A 10,969-nucleotide genomic window follows, 5' to 3' on the forward strand; every position below is an offset into this window, starting at 1 on the left:
TTGTTCGATTGAGCAGGTTCTATAATTTACTAATTCCTACTTATCAGAAATAAAAAGGAGTTCACGATCTTTGTTGTGCAGTTCAATAGCTAAGCTCTTTATGCTCTGCTTTTTCATAAGTCGTTTTGCTTACATGTAGAGGTTGATATTTGACAAGCCTGAAGATGGAGTGAGGAAGATTGTGTTGGCTACAAATATTGCTGAGACGAGTATCACGATCGATGATGTAGTTTTTGTTATTGACTGTGGCAAGGCAAAAGAGACGTCATATGATGCACTTAATAATACTCCTCGTTTGCTTCCTTCTTGGATTTCAAAGGTTTCAGCTCGGCAAGTAAGATACTTTGCTGGTCCTTTTGTTTCTGAATCTGCTTGGAAGATACGTTATATATGTCTTTATAATAAATTGTGTCATGTGATGGTTAGAATTTTTGTGATGATTGTCTTTTTCCCTGGTTGTAACAGTGTGGGAGGGGAAGGGGAAGGGGAAGGGTGCACATGAGATTGGGAAGGAACACTTAATAGCCGCGAATAGAGAGATTGACTAGCTGAGAATAATGATACCCGTGTAACCCTTCAATTCTTTTAGCAAGCTATTGATTTGTGATTATGACAATGCATCACCTGAGGCTTTGTAAATCTACAAACTGTAGAAATTTCATATGACTAATCACATTTCTGAATCCTCATACTTGAACCTTTTCTTTGATGAATGGGTTGTGCTTTGATGCACATTCTAATTTGAAGTGCAGACTTGACCAGTACTTTTTAAACCTTAGGTTTCATTTCAGGAAGTCCTTCGATTCGAGGGTCTGATAATTTTTTACTTGTGCCGCAATTCACTATATGGGGATCTGCTTGCTAGATTTCTACCTGAGGCATTGATATTTTCCAGTTTTATTTGAACTCCTGCTTGTCTTAGAAGTAAATCTTCATAGTTTATATTGGTAATAGCCCTTTCAAGAATGAGTGATGTGAGGCTTATAAAAGACGCATGTTTCTTCAACTTAAGGTAGAGAAAAATGTTGCACCGAAAGGTGTGGCCTAGCGGTCAATGGAGTAAGAGGAGAACGAGAACCATAAGATCTCAGGTTCATATCCAGTGACGGAATAAAACATGAGGTGATTTTTTCCATATGTTCAAGCCTTAATGTCAGGTTTACTAGGTACCTGTGCTGGTGGGAGGTAGCAGGTAATCAGGTAATCTGTGGAATAGTTGAGGTTCACCCAAGCTGGTCCGACACCACCAGCATGTGACAATAAGGGTAGAGAAAAATGTTTTCGAGTATAATGGTTGTCAGTGAAGATTCTGCTCCCTTGGTGTATTATGCATTTATGCACCTTAATTCATGGTATTCTTGGTCGGATTGTTAGTTTATACTTGTTCTTTTGCTAGTCTAATTTACTATTTGCATTTTTCACAAGCTGCCAAATTAGAACAGCCTTTTTTGTCCTCCTTTCCCTGCTTTTGTGGTCCAAATTATCATCCATACGTCAGTTAATATCTGTAACTGGATGCAAAATTTCATGAAGTTGAGTAACGATTGTTTTCTTTCCTGTGGAATGTCTATATTCAAGGAACACCTATGCATTTTCTCTATGATTTGCCTTTGGCAATCGTTTTGGTACTGAATCCTGCCAAATACAGCTACTGCAAATAAGATAGAAGCTGAAGAATGTTTTAATTTTAGGCTAACAAAGCACCCAAGTTACATGCTTCAGCTGTCCTATAATTTATGTGTGTTTTGAATTGGATGATTAAGTTGAAAAAAGAGGTTATCAGGAGGAAGGCTGAAAAAATTGGTTTGGGTAAGTATTCAAATGGGAAAGCACCATTGAGTTGCTTTTTAATTTTAAAAAGACACCAGAAGTGATTTCGTTTCATTTGTTGGGTGGGCTTTTGCTCTCATGTTTCAGTGTTTGCTTGTCATTAGGCACGTGAATGCCAATTGCAAGTCTGGTTATAAAATATTATTTTTGGATAAGAACTCCGGCTATAAAATATTTAATAGAAGTTACTCGTCAAGAAAGTGATATCATTTTTTGGACATCCAGTCAGGTTAAGTAGACCTTTGGTATTTTTGATAAAGGCAAAGTGGTCATTGTCTTTATCGGAAAACAAAAGGGCTAAGTGGTCATTATTCTTTGGGACAGAGGGTGTCATTGATACATTTTGCCAAGTAACTAGCACTACGAAGAGTTTGTCAGAGACTGAACTCATCAGATGTTTTTTTAGCCAAAGACCAAAAACAACGTCATATACAATTCATTTCAAGTACTTGTACCCTTCGTTTTCTTTGTTGCAGAGGTAAGTGTTGACCAAAAACAACGTCATATACAATTGTAATAGTTGTAGCTTGACATTTCAAGTACTTGTACCCTTCGTTTTCTCTGTTGCAGAGGTAAGTATTGTTGATGTCAAAAGCCAGCTCTAAAAGTGCTGTGGTTACATCCAAAAAAGAGTTAAAAGAAAAAAAGAACAAAAGTAAACCCTGACTATATATACAAAAGACTATATAAACTAGCCTTCATTGATCTTCTTATGTGAAACAAGTTGTTATTACTAATCCTTTTAATGTCAAGACCTAGAGTTCCTGGGTCTAAGCAAGTTAAGTCCCTGGACCTGTGGTTGCAAAAAGCTTGGGATTTGAGTTGAATGCAAAAGAGAAAGGAAATTACTTAGAAAATTAGGTCCTTTTAACGTATGAAAACACACTCACCACAACAGACACACAGATAACAAGGCTCAAAGCTCTGGCATTGGTAAATAATGGCTGTCTGGTATAATGATGTGATGTAAAATATGAGTAAGTGGGAAAGGATTTTATTTAATTATTTCACTTCTTTTCGTCTCCAGTTTTCGTTGCTCATGACAAGTTTTCACCTTGTTGATACTTTCTGTTTCTTTAGTAGGAAGTTCTCCCTTTTCATGCTAATAATCTTTTGGGTACTGCCGACACAATTTTAATTGTATGATGTTTGCATGAAACTGATAGAGAAGGGGACGAGCCGGACGTGTTCAGCCTGGAGAATGCTATCATCTTTATCCCAGATGTGTATATGATGCTTTTGCAGATTATCAATTACCAGAAATTCTGAGGACTCCTTTGCAATCCCTTTGTTTGCAAATTAAAAGTTTAAAACTCGGTAGCATTTCTGAGTTCCTCTCGAGGGCTTTGCAATCTCCCGAGTTATTAGCGGTAATGCTCTTTCAGATTTATTGTTCCTAGTGTGGTAATGAATATGTTAGCAATTTTCTTATTCGGTAGTACAGTTTACTGGCCTCTGATATAAGTTCAGACCATCTTGTGATCGGTACAAGTTCACCCTTTGCTTGTTGCTTCAATGAAGTATTTCTTTTGTTTTGCTGATAGGTTCGAAATGCTATTGAGTATCTGAAAATCATTGGGGCTTTCGATGAGAGTGAAAATTTGACTGTTCTAGGTACAACAACTGAATTTTAACTGTATTCAAGTCTAATTATTTAGTCCGCTGATTTTTTGTCTGCCTTTGTTGTGGTTCAATGACAGGACGTTACTTAACAATGCTTCCAATGGAGCCTAAACTCGGGAAAATGCTTATACTTGGGGCAATTTTGAATTGTTTGGACCCAATATTAACTATTGTTGCTGGTCTTAGTGTCCGAGATCCCTTCTTGACACCACTTGACAAAAAAGATGTAAGTTGAGCCTTCCATGTTGCTGTTAATCATTATTTGCTTCATCTCCATTAGTTGGATCGGACATAACTTCTTTGAGAGCCAGTTATGGTTTTGAGACATGCTAGCTGTTGTTTTCAGCTTGCAGACGCTGCTAAGGCTCATTTTTCACGCGATTTTAGTGACCATCTTGCTCTTGTCCGAGCATATGAGGGTTGGAGGGATGCTGAAAGAGACCTAGCTGGATATGAGTACTGCTGGAAGAATTTTCTGTCTGCACAGTCTATGAAAGCTATTGATTCTCTTCGCAGGGAGTTTTACTCTTTGCTGAACGATACTGGTCTTGTTGACAGCAACATTACCATGTATAGTTCTTGGAGTTATGATGAGCATCTCCTTCGAGCGATCATCTGCTATGGGTTGTATCCTGGAATCTGTTCTGTACAGGTAAAACCTGGGTGTCTTTCTTATTTTCTTCAATATTGTATCTTAGAGATCATATTTGCATTCGCCATAAATCCCATTTAATCTGTACCTTTTTATTCATTTTGAAACAACCTGGACAATAGCGTTTATCCATAATTATAAATGTATAATTCCATAGTAGTAAAGTGCCCTAGTGGATGATTTTAAGCTTTATGAAACAGCAAAAAAAAAACCTGTTGTGAGCGTTGAAGTATCCTTGCTTCCAATGTTACTGAAATTATTGCTTTTGCAGCATAATGAAAAGTCATTTTCATTGAAAACAATGGAAGATGGTCAGGTGCTTTTACACTCGGTGAGTATGCTACCTACGCATTTGGTTTTCTTTAATAAAAGTCCCATTGATCTTACTCTCTCTGGTGTTATGCAAAGAACTCTGTTAATGCCCGGGACTCCAGGATACCATATCCTTGGCTGGTTTTCAATGAAAAGATCAAAGTAAACTCTGTCTTTCTCCGGGATTCTACAGCTATCTCCGACTCAGTGCTGCTTCTGTTTGGAGGAACCATCTCAAAAGGGGAAGTGGTGAGCTCCCATCCTGACTTCTGTTGATCCTATATCCCGAAGGAGAGAAATTTGTGTGCAGGTTAATGCAAATTGTAAATTAACCTGCTTACGTATTCTCAGTTGATTGGAATTATTTACTTCATTTTTACAGGACGGTCACTTGAAAATGTTGGGTGGATACTTAGAGTTCTTTATGAACCCTACTATAGCAGAAATGTACAGAAGTCTAAGAAGAGAGCTTGATGAGTTAATTCACACTAAAGTAAGTTACTACCTCACTCTATTGTCAATTCTGCTAAAAGATTGGTTCACAACTGATGGAATGCTATTATGATTTGTGCCTTGTCAAGTTTGAAGAAGCTGAGATTTTGTTAACAATTTTTTGAAATAATATTTAATTTAAGTTGGCAATCTACATGGTACAGCTCCTGAATCCTAGGATGGATGTACATAGTTATCATGAACTTCTGTCAGCAATACGGTTGCTTATCTCAGAGGATCATTGCGGTGGCAGATTCGTTTTTAATCATCAGATTTTACTTCCTTCCAAGCCATGTGCTGGAGCACCACCACCCGCTCCAACGTCAAGGATAGAAAGTGGTCCGGGAGGTGACAATGCTAAGTCTCAGCTACAGACGTTGCTGAATCGAGCAGGATATGCAACACCAACCTACAAGTCATTGCAACTTAATAACAATCAGTTCCGAGCAACTGTGGAGTTCAACGGAATGCAGATAATGGGACGACCTTGCAACAACAAAAAGCAAGCTGAAAAAGATGCAGCAGCTGAGGCTCTGAACTGGTTGTTGGAAGGGCACCTTGCAGGTCCTGATTACATTGAGCAGATGTCTCAGTTTCTGAAAAAGAGCAAAAAAGCATAAAGTAGACATCACAAAATTGGCATCAGTGATTCTTGGGACAGCCTCATGTCCTTGGTTTGTTCGGGGTGGGTTCATAGGAGCATCTGAGTTTCCCAATTTATGTGAATATGGTATCCTGGAACCAATGAACGGCTGATTCTGGAGTTTCATGAATGCACTGGGCTCAGTAGCAAAATAGACTGCCTCTGAAATCTGGAAGTCAAGCTAAATCCGAGGGGGGAGGAGGGAACAAGGTTGGATGGGTATGGCTTTTTTCGACTTGTCCCAAATTTTGCCTTTGCAGCTGTTCAGTCTGCTCATCAAGCCAATGCACCTGAAATTACAATATCTTTGCGATGAGGAAATGCTTCATATTTTTTCGAAGCAGATCAAATGCTCTGGTATTGTTGCACTTAATGATTATATTTTATCTTTATCCTTTGTATATATTAATAGTTTAGAAAATCACCCTATTTTGCTATTAATGCCCGTTCTTAGACTTTTGAACTTCAGCGATCCAGATTTTTCTGTTCATATGCTTCCATTTGGAGGGTTAGTTGCCTGTTTGGTTACATACCGGGCTATTCGATTACTCAATGATCAATACAAGCAGAGTCGAATCAAGAGCCTTGAGCAATATCCGTGGGGCGTGGAGTATGTGGCTACATTTATTGTTGTTACTTTACTGAAATAACTGTGAATCTTGAATACTTTTAGAACTGTTTTAGCGTGTGGGCGCTCACACAAATTTCAAGTTGAGTCGAGAGCAGCCAGCCCAGTCTCGTATTCCGGCGCTGCCGATAGACTGCATATGGGCTTAAAATTCTTAAAATTAATAATCCAAATGGAACTCGCGTCACTGATTTAACAGTAGGGTTCAAAGGTCAATTTTGCAGATGAAATTTCCTGTTTGCAAACGAAATGCTTCGTCTTTTCATCTACTTAATCTGGTAGACAATATTATATACTTGATAAGCAATAATATAAAACATTCATATTGTTTTACAACAATGTTTAAAACTTGATATATAATATTACACTCAATATACGATTTTATACAAGCTACGGAGTTTATTTTTGGAAATTTAAATTTTAAATTTTGAAACTTTGAGCTATAATAATGAATGACCGCCTATGGAGTTTCTACAAGCTACACCCGTAGAAGTTCATTTTCTCTCGTAAGGACCAACATAACGAAAGGACTTATACTATTTGTATCAGTGTCCGGGTCAATAAGGAACAACGACCGTGTAACGAGCGGAATCGCTGCAACCATAAGCCCAAAAGATCCATATGATGCTTTGGTTTACAAGTTTCCAAGTTAATTAACGTCAAATGTTTTTTTTTCTTACTGTTTCTTTTCTTGAAGCAACTTCATATTGTAACATTTTGTAGTACTGTAGTAGTTGTTAGTGTAAAAAAAATGCAAATGAGGAAATGATGTTTTTGAGTTGTTGGGCAAATTGATAAAAAGCAAGTTTCAATTTATATAGAAATTGAATCAAATTAGGTAAGAAGGTAAAATATGGACCAATTTTGGTAGCATTGTTGCTTCAACTGATAGAGACTGTAATTGTCTCGTGACTCTTAATCACCACAAATCTCAAATGATGAACTGGAATAATAAAGGTTCTTTCAATTTTGATTAGAGATTTTAAATTTAAATATTGAGAATGATATTTTTAGGTAAAGAAATCTCATAGACTTTATAAAACATGAATTCTACCTACTTTGGAGTTTGGACAGTGAATTTCGAATACTAAAATGATAAATATAAAAAAAATAAAGGAATAGTAGTATTTTGGTCCCTAAATTATTGATTCTTGTAATAAATGATTCAACATGTTTCACCTTTAAATATATAAAATGTGTACTTTTTTTTGGTCTCTTTTCATGTAGAAAATATGTTATATTTTACAATTAATAAAACTATATTCCCTGTATTCCATATGTAGTAATAATACTAAATTAACATAATAAATTAGCAATTAAGTGATAAATAATTAATGATATTGATAAGTTTGTGAATATTCCAGACAAAGAGATCAAAAGTGCATAATTTAATAAATTATAAATTTAATGTGCTTAATCTAATATAAAAGAACTACTACAATCAAAATTTATCAATGACTAGGGAATCAAAAAAACATTATTAACCCAAAAGAAAACTAATGGAATAGGGATAACTGGACCACCCCCTTGGAATAGTATAGTTTTATTTATTTCTTTTCAATTAGGACAATTAGGACAAGGAATTCTTATTATTTTTTTAAAAAAAAACATGCCTCGAAATTCGACATTTGATCTAGTTGTCAGAATCATTTAGATTAGGTTAATAATGTTGAGTTGAATGGAATCTGACCATATGAGTTTGAGACAGCCATGGGAAAGTCTGTTCCTTGTTGTCTTTCAATACCTTAAAATTTTGCAACATCTTATATCCTTTATATTGTTGTCTACAATTCTATCAATCAAATCAAAGGAAAAATTAAGTTAGACATTCAATTATATAAAATATGATAAGCATCTATTGGAGATTGAGGTGGTTTCAGAATAATAAGTAAAAGCGTACCAACATTCTCATTATTGTCATTTTTGCACGACAGCACCAATCTGTACGGTATATTAAACTCGAAGAGGATGAATGTGGCCACAATAAGGCGTCCGGAGCTAAAAGGACCATTTTTTTCTTCAAAAATATATAAAGGGGCACTGATTTTTTTAAAGTACCAAAATGGAAAAATCGGTGTTTGGGGAGAAGAATCCTCCTCCTCACAAGGACCAACTCCTTTAGGTGCGAGGTGCGATTAACCGCGATAAATCAGTAATATTCTTTTTCAATTTTTAACCCTGTTAATGCCGTAAAAAAATGTTTTCTTAAAATCGCTGCATGTGTAGCGATTTCGTATTTTTTTTTTATATAAATTTAAAATCGCTAACCGAGGACATGACCTTAGATAAGAGGGTGTGGAGGGTCCATATTAGGGTAGAAGGCTAATACAAGTCTCGTTATTCTGCCTTATTAGTAGGCGCATTAATGCACTATAAATTTTTTTGTGCTATGATTTCTGTTATTAGTTATTACTTTTTGTACTTTCAGTATTCTATTCTATCTGTGTTACTTACGTTATTTGCTTTTTTCATATTGCTTTGTACTTTCTGTCGTATCTGACTTCTTTTATGCTTTTATTGAGTCGAGGGTCTCTCGGAAACAGCTGTCCTACCTTGGTAGGAGTCATGTCTGCGTACACTTTACACTCTTAAGATCCCACATCGTGGGATTTCACTGGATTGTTATTGTTGTTGTTATATAAATTTAAAATTGTTGCTTTAGCGGTGTTTTTTTTAAAAAAATATTTAAAGAAAATCGCTGCCGTTTTTCAAAAAAAATATATTTAAAGACAATCGCTGCATATGCAGCGTTTTTTTAAAAAGCAATTAATTATTTTTTGAAAATAGCTGCTACAGCAGCGTTTTCTTAATTTTTTTTAATGTGCACTTTTCTTTAGTTATTACTTAATAAATATTTATTTTTTCTTCAAATACTTTTGTTGTTTTGTGTTTTATTCACAATTATTTTTTTGTGGTATTTGGATATAGTCTTCTTTGTCTATACCATTCTAAAAGTTTGAGCCAAAAAAGAAAAGGGAATAACATTAAGAAAAAAAAAATTAAGAAAACGCTGCTCCATCAGCGATTTTTAATTTTTTTTTAAAAATTATTTATTTATTGAGAGGCGCTGCATATGCAGCGATTTTGTTTAAATATATTTTTTTTAAAAAGCGCTGCTGAAGCAGCGATTTTATTTAAATATTTTTTTTTTGAAAAACACTCCTAGAGCAGCGATTTTAAGTTTACAAAAAAAAAAACACGAAATCACTGCAGGTGCAGCAATTTTAAGAAAATAATTTTTCACAGCATTAAAATGGTTTAAAATTGAGAAAGGATATCGCTGCCTAGCAACGATTTGTCCGTTTTGGTATTAAAAAAAATTTAGTGGCCCTTTATGTATTTTTGAATAAAAAAGTGATTCTTTTGACTCCGAACTCCCACAATAAGTACCCAAGTACTATATCGACATGTTTGGCCTTCATGTCAAGGCCAACGAGTTCAAGGTGACATTAGTGGCAAAGTCATGTCAATTTTTTTGATTTTTTGTTTACTTTTTTTATATTTTAATTTCTTTTAAATGAAAGTTCTGGCTCAATCAATCGTCAACATGCACCATTATATCTTCATTTGACTTTTGAGATGACATAAAAGCTTAAGCAAATGCCAAACATGGACCTCTCCTACAAACATTGGCAAAAAGGGACCTCATCTTCTTCTTCCTTCATCTATACCACTATATATATATATATATAAACATTGGCAAAAAGGGACCTCATCTTCTTCTGCCTTTAATTTTTTGGTAAAGTGATTTCATTCCAAAGGCATATAAGTTGCAAACCATAAGTCAATAAGAAAATAACAAGTGGAAAATAACAATAGAGGTGTATCCAGAATTTTGAGAAGATGGATGCACAATTACGAAAAAAAATGTATCTAAAGTATAAATTTGATCGGTTTGACATTTAAATTTTATCATCCAGTACTACTAGTTTTAATATACACATTTGATTTAATTATATAAAAAAATTACAGTTTTTAAAAAAATAGAATTTTTCAATGTGACAAACTTGAAAATTTTGAAAGAATAAAGCAAAAAAAAATTAGTTAAAATGTCAAAAGTGCTACCAATAACCACTTAGATGTGTATTATATAATTTTAGAAAGAAAAATAAAACAAGATATTTATAACATTCAAATTTCTAACATCACTTAGAGAGGTGCATCCAATCATCATCACATTGTATGATATTTTGAGTGTAGATACACACATTTATATTTAATTTTAAAATATAGCACTATTAGACATGATTCAAAAGAGAGCATGAATTCACGTGAACCTGGTGACCCCTTTTGATAGTGTTGTATATATATATATATATATAGTGTTGTACTGATCAAAAACCTTTTGATTTTTGTGATTTTGTTCCATTATATCCTATTTACCAAAATAAACAATGAAAGAGCAAACTTTGCTATTTTATTTCTTTACTAATCCTACCTATTGCAATATGCATATAACAACAATGCACAACCCGAGTTTAAACCATTTTCTCAATTTCTGTTAGTTAGTTATTAATGTGTCAGATAGTTAGTTAGCTATACATTTCAAAGTGTGTGAGTTGTGCGTGTGCACTCAGTTAGTTAGCCTAAATAGTTAGTTACACAACTATCAATAATGAGCTGTCAGATAGAATTAGTTAGAAGGAGTTCAAGTGTATGTGTATGTGTATGTATAGATCAACAAGTTGTATATTCTGTAATTAAGATCAATAAAACATTTCTCTTCTCCTTTCTAAGTTTTCCTTCTCCCCTCTCTCTGAGTTTCAGTTTCCTTTCCCTGAGTTCATTA

The 10,969-nt window shown here is 34.6% G+C and overlaps 1 protein-coding gene across 3 annotated transcripts in view; it reads left to right on the plus strand.

The window, feature by feature from the left end:
- LOC129870105 (DExH-box ATP-dependent RNA helicase DExH5, mitochondrial) overlaps positions 1-6,128 on the plus strand; it is a 31,214-nt gene extending 25,086 nt beyond the window's left edge. For 2 of the 3 annotated variants that reach the window (XM_055944707.1, XM_055944708.1), the window contains exons 11-19: positions 140-334; positions 2,997-3,200; positions 3,375-3,444; positions 3,531-3,679; positions 3,800-4,105; positions 4,377-4,436; positions 4,514-4,666; positions 4,800-4,910; positions 5,074-6,128. In XM_055944707.1, coding sequence (XP_055800682.1) covers positions 140-334; positions 2,997-3,200; positions 3,375-3,444; positions 3,531-3,679; positions 3,800-4,105; positions 4,377-4,436; positions 4,514-4,666; positions 4,800-4,910; positions 5,074-5,529 — 1,704 coding nt within the window. In that variant the 3' untranslated portion in view covers positions 5,530-6,128. Of the gene's footprint in view, positions 1-139; positions 335-2,996; positions 3,201-3,374; positions 3,445-3,530; positions 3,680-3,799; positions 4,106-4,376; positions 4,437-4,513; positions 4,728-4,799; positions 4,911-5,073 lie in introns of those variants that run through there. The other variant, XM_055944709.1, reaches the window with a different exon arrangement.
- Positions 6,129-10,969: the final 4,841 nt, after the last annotated feature.

Source organism: Solanum dulcamara, chromosome 10, assembly GCF_947179165.1.
Source record: "Solanum dulcamara chromosome 10, daSolDulc1.2, whole genome shotgun sequence".
NCBI classification, from domain to species: domain Eukaryota; kingdom Viridiplantae; phylum Streptophyta; class Magnoliopsida; order Solanales; family Solanaceae; genus Solanum; species Solanum dulcamara.